General features: G+C 37.2%; 1 protein-coding gene across 5 annotated transcripts in view; it reads right to left on the bottom strand.

The window, feature by feature from the left end:
* LOC112109822 (ZZ-type zinc finger-containing protein 3) overlaps positions 1-20,041 on the bottom strand; it is a 97,588-nt gene that overhangs the window by 18,262 nt on the left and 59,285 nt on the right. The window contains exons 3-6 of one of the 5 annotated variants that reach the window (XM_024204492.3): positions 2,396-2,534; positions 744-891; positions 542-660; positions 139-213 (exon numbers count right to left, since the gene is read on the bottom strand). In XM_024204492.3, the coding sequence (XP_024060260.1) occupies positions 139-213; positions 542-660; positions 744-891; positions 2,396-2,534 (481 nt within the window). The remainder of the gene's footprint in view (positions 1-138; positions 214-541; positions 661-743; positions 892-2,395; positions 2,535-20,041) is intronic. The other 4 variants (XM_024204493.3, XM_024204494.3, XM_024204495.3 and 1 more) reach the window with 4 other exon arrangements.

Raw genomic sequence — 20,041 nt, 5'->3', positions numbered from 1 at the left:
TGAATAAATACATACATGTTATCTTTGACTCCAAAGCGTTATGCACTTTAAACGTTACTACACAATTTGAGTTTATTTTGGTGAACATCACTGTACGGTTACAAAATGGTCTACGAGCTAGCTAGGGTTTCCCATTACCTGTTCTTCTACAGTCCACAGCTGGTTAAAAGTTTCGGGTTTGGTCTCATCGCAAAGTCGCCCTCTTATCATCTGCTTAAATACAGTATATAACATGGAATAGGACTTTAGAAAAAAAGTTAGGATAACTTGACTTTAACCCTTTTTCCACCCAAGTAAAAGAAAAACATACATGAAAACATTATTTTGGTAGAGGACAGAAAAAAGTTATCTGACTTGGTCACATGAAAAGATGACACCACCAAGTGTTTTGATGACTGAATTTTTGAACATTTGGAAACCGAGGCATTAAATTTATTATAACAATTTTAACACTACCCGCATAATCTAGTATTAATAAGTAATCCATGTTAAAGTTACTATTTTGTAAAATTTTGCCTACTTTCTTTTTTATAACATTTACCTGTGGGCGGCTGTTTGTAGAACCTTCTGGGCCATCACTTAAAGGCAACACCGAGTATGAAATGGACTCTCCATCCTTCTTGGGATCCAAAGGGCTTTTTGGTCTTGCAGGCAAACCTACTACAAGCAACATAAAGAAAGGGTTATTAAACCAACACAGCAGGTTATTTTTTCCTGTAATATACACTTAGTTTTCCACTTACCTTTGTCAAAAATCAGCTTCGCTCTCCTACTGTTACGTTTCCGGTTTTTGAATTCTCTCTCAAAGTTTCCAAGGCTGGTGGTATATTGGTCCCAGGCAATCTCAGGCAACTGGACAACTCTTTGAGGATATGGAAGCCCTATATCAACCTGAAAGAATCAAAATGAGAAGCAATACTTAATGCAATCACTGAGCATCCAAATGAAAGGATTTGGAACCACAGAAATCCTGGATCTGTTTTTAGCTAACAGCAGGACTCAAAGTTTCTATATTTAAGTGCCATGCAGCACATATTCTTTATATAGGGAAAGCGTTTTCAAAGAGTGATACACAGCAGGGCATATAAAATATGCAGCGGCACGGTCAATGATGGTTTATTGGACATGGAGTTTAAAAGTTACATTGAATAGTTGCAGCCAAGTATTTCTGATTTTCATATCCTGTTACTGTCTATCTTCATTGATTTGTTAAATATTAAAAAAACATACTGTATACCCAGACCTGTACTCCTGCAAGCAAACACAGTAGACTAATGAGAACTAAAAGGAACCCAGTTATCAGAACTGATTAATCACATCCACATGCAAACTTAAATGTCTACTATAATAGAAATGACTTATACAGTGTTTTTACTGTTAAATTGATTTTGTTGCCTTCTGCCCACAATACAATTGCTGGCAATGCTCAACACACACCCACACACACACACCCACACCCACCCCATTTGGCATAATTTCTTTGGCTAAGATGGGAAAATACATGAAATGCTCTGCAACAGGCATTAATGTTTTCCAAGGACTGGCTGATATGGTTGCCAGAGCACAGTGCTTGGATGCCAGATGAATCACAACTATAACTTGCTTAGAAATCAATGGAAAGACAACCACTGACTTCAGTGGCCTCTGGATCAGGCCCCAAGTTTATACTAGCTTATGAAAAGGGAATCTCCCAGAACCAACATCTCTCCTTCATTGAGAGATATGCTGCTATCATAGCATAAGTCAGTCATTGCTTTCATTTAAAAAAGAAACTATTAAGACTTTTAAAAATTTGTTTTCCCTGTTACTGTTGTTATAACTTCCTTTTAAACTTTTGAAAATGAAATCTGTTTCTTTACTGAAATTCACCCTCCTCCACACATGTACACTAGCTTGATATAATCACTGGCACTCTCCTGGTTTGAGGTATGCCTTTATAGCTCATTTTGCTTTCAGTTTACGAACTACATTTCCTGCTCACAATCTCCATTTAAAAGTACCCTAACCTGAAATGGAACTCAAAGCATTTAAGTCTCTTTGGTGACAAAGGTCATGATTTCTTGATATCATTTCCTACCGCAAAATGCTTTCTTTCTAATCATAGAAGTCTTGAAAAGCCCATATGCATTGAAAGCTTGAAGACAAGATGAGTTTTATACTCCTATAAAAATGTGTCCTTAACAAATTTTTCAAAATTACTTGTATTTTATAGGTTTAAGCAACATTTAACCAATCATCAAACCTGAACAGAGGGCAGTTTTCTCTCACTACAGAAAGAATTTAAACCTTTTAATATTTACACAGGTATATATAAAATACACTCGTTTTTAATAGGTAATGAGTTAATTGTTATAAAAAAAAATTCCGTAAAACTTAAGAAATGCCTATTGTATACCTTCTTTTGGAGTCTTTCCACAAATCCAATGGGATTTTTCAGTGCTTCTCTCTGGTGTCTGCCTAAACTTTCAAGGTCTTGAACTGCTTGAGTACGTTGAGCCTCGAGTACAGCAATCGTCTGTAACAGTCTCTGATAACTACAGAGACAAAGGGAAACATCTCACTAAAGTTTTCTAGCAAAAACAACAACAAAAAATCTAAATGCCAGTCATGATTATCTACTAATAAGAAGTCAGGCAGTCTTGCACACTTATCTGTAACAGTTTAGCAAAGCATTTTACTGAAACAAAAATGGTCTTGACTGATATTTAAGTAGTTAAATACAAAGCACACCAATAAAACAGAAAATTCAGGCATTCCTTTAATATTAAATCCTTATTCTAGCAGTTGGCCCATAAAAATGGCAACAAATCATGGTGACATAAGGCAAGCTCCTGAGCTTCCCAATAGCTACATCTGACAACCAGAATTGCTCACAAGAGTAAAAATACAGAAAGACAAAAGTCATGACTTCTTATCTCCTACTTCAAAATAAACTCCCCCCCACCTCACCCCACCCCATGACAAATGGTTCCATTATTGTTAAATTGTTACTCTACCACAAGCAGAGAAGAATGATTGAGATATACTCATCTACAGAAACAGAGAATTTCATAGCAGCTTCAGATGAAAATACTACAGTGCAATTATTCACAAAGAACAACCAAGAGAGAACTAAACAGACTCAAAATGAACATATGCAAGAAAACACCTCATGTAAGAATAAACAAGTCCAAACCAAAAATTAGAACACTCCACAACATCTGTCAAGCTGTACTCAACATCATACTGCTTTTCCAGAATGTAAAATTACTTAAGAGAAAATCTATTAACATATTTCCCCACAAGCTGCCTTCCATAAGTCAACCTGGTGATGAAATTATATGTTATTGTAATATGAACCTTTAAAAAATTCAGAAAACTACTTTTTAGTAGCTTTTTATTCATGTTATAGTAGCCATTGTTTGGAATATCCTAATAGGAGCTGGCTAATAAAATTTCTCTCTACTGACTTTGTCCTTTACACATTCACCAGGTTAGTTCCAGCTTTTCTAGGAAAGATAAAATTAACAGGCATCTCGTTTACCCTTTCTGAAACAGAATACAAATATTGTAAACAATGCTTTAAGAATGTGTTAAATAATTAACAAAACAAATCCAGTAGGGGGGACTCACAACATTGTTTTCTGTTGTTCCTGTAAAAACCTTGCCTGTTTTATTTCATTTAGGTTTCTGAGTTGTGTAATGGTGGATGTACATACATATAATATGACTCCAGTCCTGCAAACAAGTAAGTTTGAGTAACTTTTGCATATAAATATTTCTGATATGTATACATGTAAGTCATGTCTACACTACAGCTATTACCGCTGCACAGCTATGGCACAGAACCTGTGCAACCCTGAGCAACGGAGCTATGCTGATCTAATTTTTGAGTGTAGACCAGGCTGTAATATTATAATTTTATAGTCGTTTAAGCCAGGGGTTCCTAAACCTTTTGCAGACACAACCCAATTTTAATGAAGTAAAGGTCCTGCCGGGACCCCAGACAGCATGGAGGATGCCACTTTGTAAAGCAAAGTGTCATCCTCCATGCATCATGACCTTGCATACACTACATACGTGAGGTCACGCTGCGCAGAGCAAACTGGCATCTGCATGCACTAGGGATTGCCACGCCCCCATCTGCAGATGGCACAACCCCATTTGGGAACAGGCCCAACAATGTGACCTGACTTGCAATGAACCCATAGAAAACCTTAAAAACAAAAATTATCATCTATTTCAACAAATTCCTTTTTTCTGTTGATCTTTTACTTAAAACAAGTTTAACACAATCAAGCATCAAGTAAAAGTGTGAACGATCAGATACAACTCCAACTCCAGTGAATGTGAGGGTATGTCTTCACTAGCAACGTTAAAGTGCTGCCACTGTGTAGAGCTCTCTCCCAGCGCCGTTAAAAAACTACCCCCACGAGGGCCCAGCACTGGTGCACTGTCTACACTGCCACTTTACAGCGCTGAAACTTGCAGTGCTCAGGGTGGTGTTTTTTCACACCCCTGAGCGAGAAAGTTGCAGCGCTGTAAAGTGGCAGTGTAGACAAGGCCTTAGTCTCTCCATTGGCTAGAATGGGAATTGGATCAGACCTTAAAGGCATAGATCAAAGCAGGGCCTTCATGTGCTAGGTACAAAACAGGAACCTCATGCCACCAGATCCTTGTGTTTGCTAATTTGAAAGTTATGAGTTTTCCAATGTTAAATGGTCCCCATACCAGAAGGTACATTTCCTTTTTTTTTTAAAAAAGAGAACAAAAAATGCAGTAACTGAAAACAAAGAAAGAAGACAAGAAACATAGGTTCAGGTGTGCAGCCTCTGCAAGAAAAACACACGGCTTGCTGAAAATAAGGCACATGTCTTCTTCTACTGGGGGGTGGGGAAGGAGGCAAAGTGTTGACATTTGTCTGTATACACCTGGTGATACGCATCCTGAAAACCAAAATACTAATTAAACAAGCAATTAATAGGGTGCAACTGTTGGAACAGCACTCCAGTTTCCTAGTCTAAACCAACAAGAAAATGTTAAAAACTTACATTTTTGTTATTTTGCTATTTTATTGGGGGAGGGGGAGTAAGGTGACTCTTAAAAGTTCTTCCTACCTTTTCTGAACACAGTGACTACATGATTTCATCAAACATATAAAATTTAACATACTAAGTCTTGAGAATTTGCCCAAGAGACTGAGGCGATTCAAGTGGTTAAGGACCTAATCCAGTGCCCATGGAAGTCAATGGTAAAACTACCACTGATTCCATAGCAATTGGATCAGGTCCTAATGCTCTAGCTTTTCACCTAGCTTCCAGCATTCACATCACAACCACCACACAACTCTGTACAACCAGCAGTGTCTGTCTGAGACAAGCCTAAGATTTGAGTAACAGATGTGTCACTTGTCAGGATTAAGGTACATTAGCAGAACTGTGTAAAAAATCTGCACAGGTCCTGACACCATTATTTGTGGCTCTAACCAGTACTAGTAATCCTTCGCTTTCATAACAAATACACACAACAAAAGTTTGCAGAACCAAGGCTAAAAATATGCAGTTTTATTTACATAAGATTTTAAATAAAATTCTGCCTTCTTATTTCTTAATAAAAACCTACGGTATCTTAAACTGTTTTTCCCAGACTGTGTTTAAACAATTGCTTTTCAAAAAGAAGCCAAGACAAAACAATCACTGAGTTCAATCGCACTGTTTAATGTTTTAGGAAAAACAGTTATTTAAATTATTTTAAATAGTGCATCATTTTTCACAAGGATTAATGTTGTTCTAATATCAGTCTACAAGACAGGGCATGCACATATAAAACAGAAGGGTCATCAGCTTATTATGGCCTTAACATACACAGTTGTGGGTGGGCCTAGAGGAAATTATGTTCCTGAAGAAACAAGAAAATTCAGATCTGTGTAACTATTTCTCCCCATCTTGTGGTCTGATCAGCTGAGTAAGACACTATAGGAACTGCAAGTTCATTGGTTCACAAATTATCTCCTTTTGCTCTTGATAAAAATCAGAAACATAAGTATTCAGAAGTATTACATGTGATATTTATCTGCAGTTATTGTAGCTATATCCTCAGGCCAAACCCAGCTTGCTGAGCAAACTATTCAGATAAATAGATTTCCCAGTAATGTTTTTAGTTTCTGCTAACGATATTTATTTCTATTTGGAGATTACAAAATTCATCAAGGGATACTGTCATATAATTTAGCCTCCAAATTTAAGTTTTGTGTAATTAAATGAAAAGATTCACAAAACAAGTATCTCATTACATTTTTGAAAATACAGAAACCAGCTTTTCATACGGATTTTTTTTATGGCCGCAGGCTTGTAGAATCACGTTAATACATGAACATCAGACCTGGGATTTAAAAAAATAAATAAGTTTATAAGTCTCATGGTTGCAAAGAAAACTTGAAAACGTGAACACTAAAAGTTCAAAAAGTAGGAGACAAAAAAAAAACCAATTTCTTTTTTTAATTTGGGAGCCTGTCTCATGCTTTTTAATTTTTATGGCTGGAAATACAAGTGTTAGTACTACAGGTATCTTTAAAAAAAAAAAAAAAAAAAAAATTTTTAACCTGATAATACACCTACTGATAGCAGGTGTACTGAAATTGAAGCCCTTACAGCTGTTTAAAGCAATCTAGACAGAATATAAATTGATATTTAAAACTGCATGAAATTCACAATGGAAGATCAGTACCTTTTCAGCACAAATACTCTAATAATGTAGTAAAAAAATTCTCAATATATTAACATCCTTGCCAAGTGAACCTAATCTAAATCGATTGTATTATTTTCCTATAATTAAAAAGTGATTAAGTAAGCACTTTATTCTTGGCCCAGTACAGATTAAATGACTAAATCTAGAATGAGCATTATTAGGTTAATTACAGATCTTAAAATTAAATATAAAATAACATTGTCAAGTCCTTTAGGCCTGAAATTAATTAAATTGTACTTTAAAAATAGCATTCTAGTAAAAAATGTCATCCTTGTTCTGATAGTGCTTTATTTCATATAATTAATGTCCTCCTCATCCCCTATGCTAAATAAATAAAATGAAAATTAAGAAGTGGAAATTGTTTTTTTTCCTAGAAATGAACTAAACTGGGATTAGATTCCCCCCCACAGCTTTTTGGGGAAATGCAGAATGTGTGATTTTTGCTTACTTATTCAGTACACTATATACCATATTGAGACACATTTACGTACCATTATGTGGAACTCTTCAGAGAGTGCAAGCGCAAAGCATGAAATATGAAACAGTTCTCAAGAGCTGACCTTCCTGCTGAGCTTTCATTGTCTTTCCTTGCCTTTGTCTCCCTTTATCTTGTTTCTATTACTTCTGTCTATCTCCAAATTCCATGCCACCCTCCCCACCCCTGCCACCTCCTTCTCTTCTAAAGTTCCTTGTGGATGCTATACAGTCTTAATAGAAAAGAATGTATTTCAAGTTCCTTGACTATAAGATAAAGAAGAGAAAGAGTTAAGAGTGTTGCATTCCTGATGGATCTACTGCCTAAAATCCTTCTTCAATAGCAAAGCACCTAGGTGTAACACATTACATTGTAAACATCAAAATATCAAACTCTTGGCTACTTTGGTCTCCATTCACAACAGATAGCCTACTGGGGTGTGACATCACGTGTGAATGAGACAACTGTCCTGAAAGTAATCTAATCTCTCTTGAGCAAAAATGATATTGGTGCTACAGATTCACATCAATATCTTGCCACAAAGCATAAAGTTACCTGCACATGTCAGACTTACAGACTTGACTGTGCTTCTCGGCTCTCTGTGAGCTGAGGGGTGAAAACATTATCATAAAGGGGAACTTCTGGGGGGTTTGAGCAAACAGGAAGGTTAGAATCAGTTCACGCAACACACACTGAGTGACCCTAAATAAATTCAGTCTCGAAAGAATGCAAAGCAGCCATCTTTAATATTTGCATATTTTCTATTCCATGGAACAATACAAATGACTGTGGCTTTTTCTTCCCCCCCCCTTACAGCCTGGTGTTTGTACCAGTGCTTCAGGAGTGCCACTGTCAATACTCATGGACTTCAGAAGACGGCACAGGTTTTCATCCTTTTAGGTAAAATCCCTTTAGCTGGTACCTTAAGCAAATATTGTACAAAAGTTCCTTGTAATATAGAAGACACATGCTTTGTGTATGTTACACTTAAGCAATTCAGTCAGGTTTCTTTCACTACCAGGTTCTCTAATAGCCATCATACTTTCTTCCTTTTTATTTCAACCCTGCTTCTTAATTATACATCCAATTACTCATCTGGCCACCAGTCTATTAGGTTTTTAACCATTCCAATTTTCAAAGCTGCATACAGACTCTTAACTGCATGACTCCCATTTATTTTACTATGAGAACCAACTTTTTTGAAAGAGATTTATTCAAGGAAATTACTGGCTGAATATAAAAATTTCACATCCTCTAACCTTTCTTCTTCTCCTCTATCTATAAGTAGTGACATAACATTTTGATTATATTTCAAGAAATGCAGTAAGTCACAAGTTTCATTTTTAACCAGGGATCTTAAAATGTGCATGCAACTCCTATGTTTAGAATTAGATGCTTTTCTGCAGGGGCACAAGCAAAGTGTGTGCATAGTTTAAGTGGCTATTTTCAAAATAATTTGGTTCATAGACTTTTACTATACATTTTCTAGGTTCTCTGTGAATTATAATTCATATTGTTATATTCAAGTCAGTCTCTGTACCTGTGCTAATTCACGAGAAGACAAAAGCCTTGTCTTCCCTGGGAAAAGAAGGTATGTTCCTAACTCAAGTTAACTAACGTGAGGCAAAATCCCAGAGAAGACAAGGCATCAGATTGTGCTTAAACTAAATGAGAACTATGTAGTTAGAGCCTAGAGCAGGGGTTCCTAAAGCGGTGCCCGCGGGCGCCATGGTGTCCACTGGGGCATCCATGTGCGCCTGCCTACTGGCCGCCGGACAAGCAGCCGCTGAAATGCTGCCGAGAAGCGGCAACATCAAGAAGCGCTACCACTGAAATGCCGCCGATTTTTGGCGGCATTTTGGCGGCGACACCTCTTGATGACGCTGCTTCACGGCGGCATTTTGGCGGCGACACCTCTTGATGACGCTGCTTCATGGCAGCATTTCGGCGGCTGCTTGTCCAGCGGCCACGGACCTCAGCGGCTCGTCGTCCGGTGCCCGCCACACCGAAAAGGTTGGGGACCACTGGCCTGAGCCTTTACAAACCACTTCAAAACTTCCAATTAAATTCATACTTTGATGACCCACCAGAACAGCACTTCAAACTTCTTAAAGTGAGCTCCAAACAATTGAAGTCTTAAATAATTTCCTTTTGTTAGGACTTTGAGGAATCACCAGGAAAAATGATCTCTTACAAAACAACAAAACCATCTCGCACAGTTAAACAAGTGGACTTTTATTAAACTCACACTCAGACACAATTAGATACTACATTGACTTAACTCAAGTTACAAACTTAATCTAAACAACAAATCTCTAAAATCATTCAATTATTAGCCCTTCTGAAAAAATTAACGCACAGTGCTCTCCACAGGAATTCTTTCAGTCTGTGAAATTAAGATTTGTTTTAACCTACAAATGCAGTGTTGGAACACTAATGACAGACAACATACACATAAGTTTGCAGAAAGCTTTCCAAATAAGATGATTATCAGATAATTTAGTAACCTATCTAAATAGGTAAGGTTCTCTGTGATCTTTAAGATGAGATAAAAGGCTTTCCTGAGACTGTACTTTTAAAAATAAAATAGATTGTAAAAGATAGATATAAATTGGCAAGAATCTCCTACTCAAGCGTTCTGCTATAATTTTGTTGCATCATTTTTAGATTGCCCCACAATGTAAGCACTACACTGTGCTCTAGATTTCTAGAGATGCTGCCATATACGGGGGCGGGGAGCATGGTTGCTTAGTATGATGCTACTTTTTTTTTTTTTTTGACAAATTTTTGACAAATTTCTTTGGGAAATCATGTTCTCTTATTTTGCCCACAACCAATCCTCAAAGTAGTGCATCTAGTGATTTCTGAGATGCAAGATCCATTTGTTTTTTGCTGTGGTTAATTTTTTTTTTTATTACTTGTCCTGTGCTAATTATATTTCTGTTCTTAGGTATCCAGTAATGGATCACATATTTTATCTTTATTGAGTTGGGAAATGACAACTCTTGGTTGGTCTCCTCATTTCAAAACAGATATACTGGCACTAGAAAAGGTTCAGAAAAGGGCAACTAAAATGATTAAGGGTTTGGAACGGGTCCCATATGAGGAGAGATTAAAGAGGCTAGGACTCTTCAGCTTGGAAAAGAGGAGACTAAGGGGGGATATGATAGAGGTATATAAAATCATGAGTGATGTGGAGAAAGTGGATAAGGAAAAGTTATTTACTTATTCCCATAATACAAGAACTAGGGGCCATCAAATGAAATGAATAGGCAGCAGGTTTAAAACAAATAAAAGGAAGTTCTTCTTCAAGCAGCGCACAGTCAACTTGTGGAACTCCTTACCTGAGGAGGTTGTGAAGGCTAGGACTATAACAGAGTTTAAAAGAGAACTGGATAAATTCATGGTGGTTAAGTCCATTAATGGCTATTAGCCAGGACGGGTAAGGAATGGTGTCCCTAGCCTCTGTCTGTCAGAGGTTGGAGATGGATGGCAGGAGAGAGATCACTTGATCATTGCCTGCTAGGTTCACTCCCTCTGGGGCACCTGGCATTGGCCACTGTCGGTAGACAGGATACTGGGCTAGATGGACCTTTGGTCTGACCCGGTACGGCCTTTCTTATGTTCTTATGACAATGGTTTATCATAGGGACTGTGGTCTCTGACAAACTGACTTTCAGTTGCTTCAGGAACAGAACAAGTTTCCTGCATTTATTTTTCTTTTTAAAAAACAAAACAAAAATTAAAAAAAAAAAACACCACATGCAGCCTTCTTCACAGATAATGTGATGTCACTCAGAGTCTTTAAAGGAATGGATTTCTTCTTCATCACCAGTCTTATATTGTGCTACCACTAGATTTCTTGGGTCACAGTTAGTGCCAACAACTTTACCTATAGCTTCTCAAGGTCTCAATTTTTGCTTTCAAAACTTAATAGTTCCATGTGACCGAATGTTTCAAGGAATTGGTGATAGGACATCAAGTTTTTCACTGATAGGTCACCAGTCCAAATCCATTCTAAAGTAGGAGATGAAAAAACACCTACTGTAGCTAATCAGTAATTTATTAAATGAGTTTGTGCTTCAATTTTGTTCTGACAGGTGTCCATGCCACAAAAACCATCAAAAGTAGCAGACTTGTTACTTGTTCATAATATTAGCAGAGGTGTCAAAATCACTGGATGTGCATGAAGGATACCATACCCTCTTCTCTTTAAAAATTAATCCCCCCAGCAAGGTTTGGGCTTATGTACGTTGGCTGGACTGTGGAGAAGTACTTGCACTGCTCTTGTCTCCATCGTAAATAAACAGAGAATTTCCATCACCAGAGTTGTCAGTCAGGTACACTAAATTCACACACAAAATGTAAGGAAAAAATCCCAAACCATTATGGACCCATAATTTGGCAGTTTTCCCTGATCTGATACATTGGCCTCTCTATTTTCACCTTCATTTCTTATTTTAGGTTGGAGATCTAGAGAGAACAGCATCAATTCTGCTCTTCTCTCAAGTAAAACTAATTAGGCTTGTGATACCAACAGGAAATAATGAACTGAGTTTTGTCAACACCATGTGACAACACAATTGCTTTCAATATCACAATATAGTCAACCTTCTTGTATTTGCTTATTTAACCACTCAGTGGAAGTTTCTAGAGCTTTGGACTCTTACAATTTCACACTATATTACCAACTCTGTCTTTTAAGATTTATCGAGTCTATCCAGCAGACACGTGTATAAGCAAATGATACTTATTTGGCTTTGGCATAAATTGCATATGTATTGCAAACATTTTCATTATCATGACAGTAATAATTTCTTCTCTTACCATTTGAATGTGGAGTTATCTCCTGGTCTCAGAACCCTTATTCAAATGCAATTCTCTCCTCGGGCTAATTCTAGGCAATAATTTTTGAAATAAGCAGATAGTTTATGAAATTATTTTTCTTTATATGTAGGCTTGGCAGAATTTAATTTTTATTTTTTATAATTTTGATGGATAATATTGATATTTATTTTAAAGTATTTTTTCAATGTATAACAATTTAAATTTTCACAGTGGTGGAAAATTATGGAAGGGATCAGACAACAGGGGGTCAGCCAATAATTATGTAATGACAGTAGATGCTGAGATTCCAAAAGTTAAAGCTTTATAAACTTTAAAACATAAATTGTGCCAAAATATACAAAGTAAATATCCTTAATTCAAACTCTAATAAGTTCTCAAGCAGCATTTTCTTACTTTGCCTATCTGTATATGTTGATTATTATTTATGGAAATATTTCTCTTTGGTTTGTGTCTGTACAGTAAAATTGACATTTACGAACATTTATTGATAAAAAATATAATCCTTCTTAGCCTATTTATATGGATAGCAAAGAATAAAGCTGACTGCTGTTATGAAGGTATTGTTACAGAATGCTTTCATTGCTCTGGAATTTTGTATTTATTTAATAAAAAAATTTGTACTGAGTTCGCTGCAATTTATTGTTTGTGCGATTTTCAGAATAAGAGCAGTCTTGTCAGCTGTCTGTGGATCTAGAACAGTGTAACTTGCGGCCCATGCTTCCCGCAGCTTCCATTGGCCTGGAACAGCAAACCGCGGCCACTGGGAGCTGCGGGCAGCCGTGCAAATGTGAACAAACTGTCTGGCAGCCCACCAGCGGATTACCCTGATGGGCCGCATGCAGTCTGCTGGCCGCAGGTTGCCCACCACTGATCTAGAACATCCCATGGCACCTTTCATAAGACAGAGGTTTTGGTCTTCTGACCTTGGTAACAAGAATATTTCTTCTCTTCCCTATCTAATGTTGTGCACTGTTGGTTGTCACTTTCCATCCCAAAAAGTGACTGCATTTCATTGGTAGTTTGAATATATATAAGAGCAATTATGGTGATAGATCAATTTTTGGAATCTATGGTGCTAAACAAAGATTATAATTTTCAGTTTTACAAGACTTGAAATACCAATTATGCCATTTCTTGCTATTGTGCACGTAGATAAATTATTTTAAGCGAAAGAGCAGTATCAGTCTGTCAAGCATTAGACTAAACCTTTGTTTTACTGCCATCTACTGGCATTCAAACAACTCAAGAAAAGTCTTATATTTAGTGATCATCACAGATGTGGGGGGAGAGAGGGGTTGTTTTTCCCCACCTGCTAGAACAGTGATTCAGAAGAAATCTCATTAGATGCTGGGCTTAGTAAGGATTAGTATACTACATACTTTATATTAGTAGATTGTAAATTACTGTAGAAAAAAAGAAATATTTAATGCATTTAAAATTTAACCCACAGCAAATAATATGAGATTGGCTTTCCACAGAAATCTACTAATCAGATCAAATATTTTCTCTCCTGAGCAGCTGTATTTTTTTCAGCTCAGATGCATTCAGTTGGCACTGCTAGATTTCAGGCTTGAAATCTTTTTTCACTGACTATCATGATACAGCAAATGTGACACCATGTCAGTGGGCACAAAGTATTCTGAGGCATATCTGAGACTAAAAAACAATTAATATATTGGGGGGAGAAAACTGGGAGTCAGAGATAGATGTAGATCCAAGTCAGGGACTGATGGATAATATAAATGGGGAAGGAGAAGATGAAAAGGGTGTCTTGTTCTTGGTCTCTATTTAAAAACAAACAAAAACAAAACAAAAAAGTTTATTAATTTTACATCAACTAGAGTTAGGGCTAGTCTACACAGGGACACTCAGAAAACTTAATCTGAATTAACTAAAGATGTGACTTTACAGTGGATTAGTTAAACAGCATTAAATCCTTGTGCGCATGCTCTTCACTCATAATTAAAGTGTCCTTCACTCAGTTTAGCTTAATTCACTTCGCAAGGTTATGTTTACACTGTGTTGCAGTGTGGGGTGCAACTGGAGAGTGCACCAAACAGGATTAATGTTAACACACACTGGGTACCTTTTAGTTTGTGTCAGCAGTGTCCTTAGGGTGCAGTTAGAGAACAACACTTTGGTGCACTCTGCAATTCACACCCCCTTAGTCTACATGGCACTGCACTGACAACAAACCCCATGTGATTTAAACTAAACAGAGGTAAGGACACTTTAATTCTGCAAAAGCGCATTCACATAGGATTTAATGCGGTTTAACTAATCTGCTTTAAATTCACACTTTTAGTTAATTTGAATTAAACTTTCCTGAGTGTCCCTATGTAGACAAACCTTTAGATTTAAAAATTATTGCACCTAGTATTGGGCACTTGACCAGTCCAAAACTAATTGGTCAATTGACTCGTCAAATATTGTCAAATAATATCAAAAATGGTTAAATACTTTAAAGTACTAATTTATTTGAATAGTAACAACAGTAACAAAAAAGAGTAAGACTTTATTATCTTTAATAGGCTTAGACTTGGATAGATACTTATGCCTAATTACAAAAAAACAAGTTATTTAGATGAGTTATTAAACTCAGAAAAATGTGAAACAATTAAATAAAATCCTGAAAGTCAGAAAGGAACTATGTAGGTTGCAGCCTACATCAGGCCATTCAGGCTGAAATATCTGACAATATTTGACCATTATCAAATAATAGGTGGTCAACTGACTGGCTTGCCAAGCCTACATGTGGGTTTGAAACAAGTGACATCTGGTGAGTAAGAATGCTTGAATCCCACAACCAGGGACATTAAAAATCTACTGTTGGGTTGTTTGTGAAACTCATTGTGCAGTAGTTCTATAACTATCCACTTCATTTGATACAGAATGCACTCTATTGTCCTCTGAAAGTCCTTATAATTCACTGTTGCTGCTAATTTTCAATATATAATGAAAAAAGAGACCAGGTGGATGAGGTAATATCTTTCACTAGAACAACTTATGTTGATGAGAGAGAGAGAGAGAGAGACAGACAGACAGACACAGACTGTGTGGCTCGACAGCTTGTCTCTCTCACCAACAGAAGTTGGTCTAATAAAAGATATTACCTCACCCACCATGTCTCTCTAATATCCTTGTACTGACACGGCTACAACTACATTGAATACAACAATGAAAAAAAGAAACATTTAACACTTTGGAGTGCTTTCCATCTTCAAGGTGCTGCACATATATTAATCTTACCAAAAACCTATGACGTAGGTAAATCCTGCTTTGTAAATAATGTCAGAGCTCCCCCCAATTTGTCAGCTTGTCGATTCTCTCCAAAAATGTTCTTAAGTTTCTATCTTGACCCAGAACCATAATATTTACCAGGTTACTAGTTTTAAGAGTTTATTTTCTTGCCACCTCCCTCTTAAAGAGAGCTGTCCATCATATTCATCAATAGGAAATTTAACAATATAACACCAGTGAAAGCATAATAAATCCCTCTCCGCAAGTACTTCCCATTTAAAACTATATAATCTTCCCATATCTACACATCTCCCCTTTTACCCACACCTCTAGGCTGCCTGTTCACCACAAAGCTCACAGCAGTCTTTGCTTTGCTTCCTTTGTAGATTGTCACGTCCTGCTCCTCTGCTGCTGGCCTAATGTCCCTCAAGCGTCACATACTGCCTCCACTCCATGTTACCAGAGGTAGACATGGCATCTGTTTGCTGACTACTTCCAATTCCTCTTCAGCCTTCTTATAGCTCTTCTGAATGTTCCAATTATTCTCTAGTCTCTCCTGTTTACAAACAGTATCTGGTCTAACTCTCCAGCAGGCTTTACTCCTCCCAAATGCCTCAGTCTGCTGTTCTTCACATAACATGGCATCTGCATCATCTTCTGTTCTTCAACACCAAAACTTCCGCTCAAGGCAACCAAGTTCCTATATAATTCCCGTGACTAAGTGTTAGCTCTTCTGCAGCTAAAAATCTCTCACATGTAGATGTACCGTTTCTCCAACATTTTTCCTCCTGCTTCTGTGTGCAATAAGGAATAGGACTAAATCCTGACAATCTGATTGTTTAAAGTTCCCATACAACTGAATAATTCTAATAAAACTTTTATCCTCCCACAAATATCAGAGGAGCAACAAGCCAGGATGCTTCTCCCTTGCAATCAGGGGAAATAAAGCCAGGGAGGAAGTGAATCCAGGCAAGACCCCCCAGCCCTGATGGATATCAAAGTTTCAAAGAAATTCTGGCCTCTAAGCTGTTCTACATTTATGAAGATGTCTTAAAGGAAGGTATGTTACCTCCTACTACGAGGAAAGCCCTAATTACCGTACTACTTAAACCGGGCAAGGGTACATAAAAGTGTATTACGTATACACCTATCTCTTTAATCAATATTGATATAAAAATACTTTCAAATGTATTGGCCAAGAGGCTTGAAAAAATGAGTGACATTGTTCACTCCAGTCAGGCAGGGTTGATTAAAAAAGGCATTGTTCAGATAAAACATGTCAGCTGATTAATGTTATGGCATTTCATGAACACTAGAAATTCACAGGCAATCATTTCACCCAATGAAGAGAGAACCTTTGACAGACTGAACTGGCAGTATGTGTTTCCTACCCTAGATAAATCTGGGTTGGGGAAATCCTTTATTTCATGGATCAACATGTTACATTACAATCCCAATTCTTGTATCCTATCAAATTGCACAATATCCCCCACCCAACCCCCTTTGATCTGTTTCAGGAAACTAGACAGATGCCCCCTCCTGTTCAATCTAGCATTATAACCACTTGCAATAGTAAATAGGGAACACAAAGGTATTCAAGGAATCAAACCAGGGGCTCAGAACACAAAAGTCCTTCTGTATGTAGAGGCCATCCTCCTATTTATCAAAAATCTGGACCAGCTTAGTACAAATATCCACAAACAATAGAAAACTTTGGTAAATTCTCTGGTTAGAAGATAAACTGGGTAAATCAGAAGCAACAAGGATCTTATTGGACCTAGCTTGAAGTGGCTCTCCTATAGGGACATGCAACAGACAAACCTCAGATATCTTGGCATTCTGTTCCAAAAGGAAATTAAAAAGTCAAAGTTAACCTAGTCCCATTAATTATGCAGTTAGCAAACAATTTAAATAGATGGCAGGCACTACCTCTCTCCCTTTGGGAAAAAATAAACAATCAAAATGAATTTTGATTCATTCCCAGGATCCTTTTTATTCTGATTCCCTCCCTATCTATATTCCTCCCTTTTATTTTCCCAAAATCACCAATACGGTCAGGTCCTTTTTGTGGGTTACTAGTAACAAACCCAGAATCTCCTTTAAAAGATTACAGCTCCCTATCAAAACAAGTGGTTTTAGATTTCCTGACTTTGAACTTTACCATCAGGCACAGACAAGCAGCACAGTGGCTAATTCTCTCGTGCTGCAGAGCCCCATACTAGCTCCAGCTGGAAGCTGAATTAGTTGCTCCTTTTCCCCTTTCCAGTGTGCTGCACTTGGATTACTATCGATTCCCTAAAGAATAATTACCAACTACAGTATTATGGAAGCCAGAAATACTTGGCATGTCTACTAAATTTAAAAATCACTCTCTTCTACATAGCAAGGCATCTACCTGGGATAGCTTGAAACTCTGTGTAGCAGAGCACCCCATCATTTGCCCAGATTGGATTAGGAAAGGGATTTTGAGTATCAGTCAATTTGTTGAAAATGATACCTTCCTCCCTCTTAAAATATTAAAAGAAAGGTTCAATCTAGAGACTAAGGAGTAGCAATATATCCAATTTAAACATTCCATCTCCATTTTGTTTAGCCACAATGCCTGTGCTACCCCAACCCACCTGAACTGCTTTTATTTTTCCAAATATTACCCGGATTGCCAAGACCTATGGCAATACTATATGAAGACTTGGCCAGCAAATCTGAATTAAACACGGATTCCCTAAAAAAGAAATGGGAATAGCAACTAAGTCAATTATAATTTGCTAACCAATGGAAACAAATTTTAGCCAATCCTCAGAACTGTTCCTCTATTTAAGATTAACCCAGCAGAAAATCATATGGAGGATGCACTGGTCCCCTCTCTGATTCTTCAAAACAGGTGCCTCTAAGTCAGACAAATGTTGGTGCTGTGATTCAGCACGTGTTAACTTATTCCATATGCTCTCGGAATGCTGCTATACTCGTACATTTTGGGCAGAGTTAATTTTTTCCTATCAAATAAAATTGTGTTAAAAGCTACATACGTAATCTTAAACCTAATGGATGTTAATTGGAAGCTGAATAAATGTAATAATTATTAGTGCTCAGCTAAGTTTATGGAGGGAATGGTTTGATAGGATAACGTGTTTTTAGTCAATTAGGCAATAACGTGACATCGCTGGTAAAATGAGGGTCCGGCTGGAGAATCTTGCCTGTATGCTCGGGGTTCCACTGATCGCCATATTTGGGGTCGGGAAGGAATTTTCCTCCAGGGTAGATTGGCAGAGGCCCTGGAGGTTTTTCGCCTTCCTCCGCAGCATAGGGCAGGGGTCGCAAGCTGGAGGATTCTCTGCGACTTGAAGTCTTTAAATCACGATCTGGAGACTTCAACAGCTGAGTTAAGGGAAAGTGGGTGGGTCAGCTTTTGTGGCCTGCATCATGCGGGAGGTCAGACTAGATGACCATAATGGTCCCTTCTGACCTTAAAGTCTATGAGTCTATGAGCCAAAGTTTGCTAAAAGACTAGTGCTACAAAAATGAAATTGCAAAAAATGACCAACAACTTAAGGAGGACTTAAGCATAGACATCATAAGTTTGGCCACCCTGGACAGAATTGTATACTGTAACAGAAATACTCAAGAAAAATTCTCAGATATAGGATGCTTTCCTGGAATTATCTGCATGATCCTATTAAATGCATGGGCCTCTCCTCCTCCTCTCTATCCTCTTACTTCCCTCCCCATCTCTATCCCCTTCCTCTGAATTTTGCTTGTATTCGTCATCTTATTTTAATAACTTTATTTTACTTAGTTGGATTTTTACAGACAAATTGTAACTTGTGTAATACAAATACTTGATTTATATTTTAACCATTCCTATTATATAATTAAATGTTTCAAGTATAGGTAAGGTTAAGTAGCAAATGGTTATTATATTATGAGACATTTATGTACTATGAGAAGTTTATGGATAGCCTATGTCTGTTTTTTCTGTATATTTTAAAATGTTAATAAAAAGTTAATGATTCCCATATAAAATAAGTCCTGTACCATATTTAGGCTTAGTAGAATATTATTTTATATATCATTTTGACAGAAAATATTGGTTTTTTTTAAGCATTTTTTTCAATTTTTATCAATTTATATTTTCACAGTTGTGGAAATGGGACAGTCAGACAATGATTATTTAATGACAAAATTGAGATTCAAAAAGTATAATCGAAGTTTACTGACATTTACCAATAAAAATCTAATCCTTCTAACCTTAGGCCATGTCTACACTACAAAATTATTTCTACCTAATTTATTTCAGCATACAACCACTGAAGTTATTAAACCGCTTGTGTGTGTCCACACATGGCTCCTTGTGTTGACGGCATTTGTATCCATAGTATTGTCAGTGTGGGACAGTATGGAACAGCTCCTGAAGGCCAGAAACAGTCAACGTAAGCAATGCAGTGTTTACACTGACACTGCATCGATCTAATTCCATCAACAATGACTATTCCACTCGGGGAGGTGGTGTTACTAAGTCAGTGAGAGAGGCACTTACGTTGGTGGGAGACAAATTTAAGTGAATGTCGACCTAACCACGTAGTGTAGATTGGGCCTGAATCATATGATACTCTAATTTAGATGGTCATCAAAAATACATCTGCTACTTAAATTGTTTTTACAACACCTGTTCTCATAGGGCACAACTCTGCTGGTTCAGACATACTAATTTTATACTGGTGTAATTTCACTGCCTTCAACTGATTTATATTTGAT

This window comes from Terrapene carolina, unplaced genomic scaffold (genome assembly GCF_002925995.2).
Source record: "Terrapene carolina triunguis isolate 2854851 unplaced genomic scaffold, T_m_triunguis-2.0 Scaffold210, whole genome shotgun sequence".
NCBI classification, from domain to species: domain Eukaryota; kingdom Metazoa; phylum Chordata; order Testudines; family Emydidae; genus Terrapene; species Terrapene triunguis.
The sequence above is the reverse complement of the archived record's forward strand: the minus strand, read 5'-3'. Positions and strand labels throughout refer to the sequence as shown.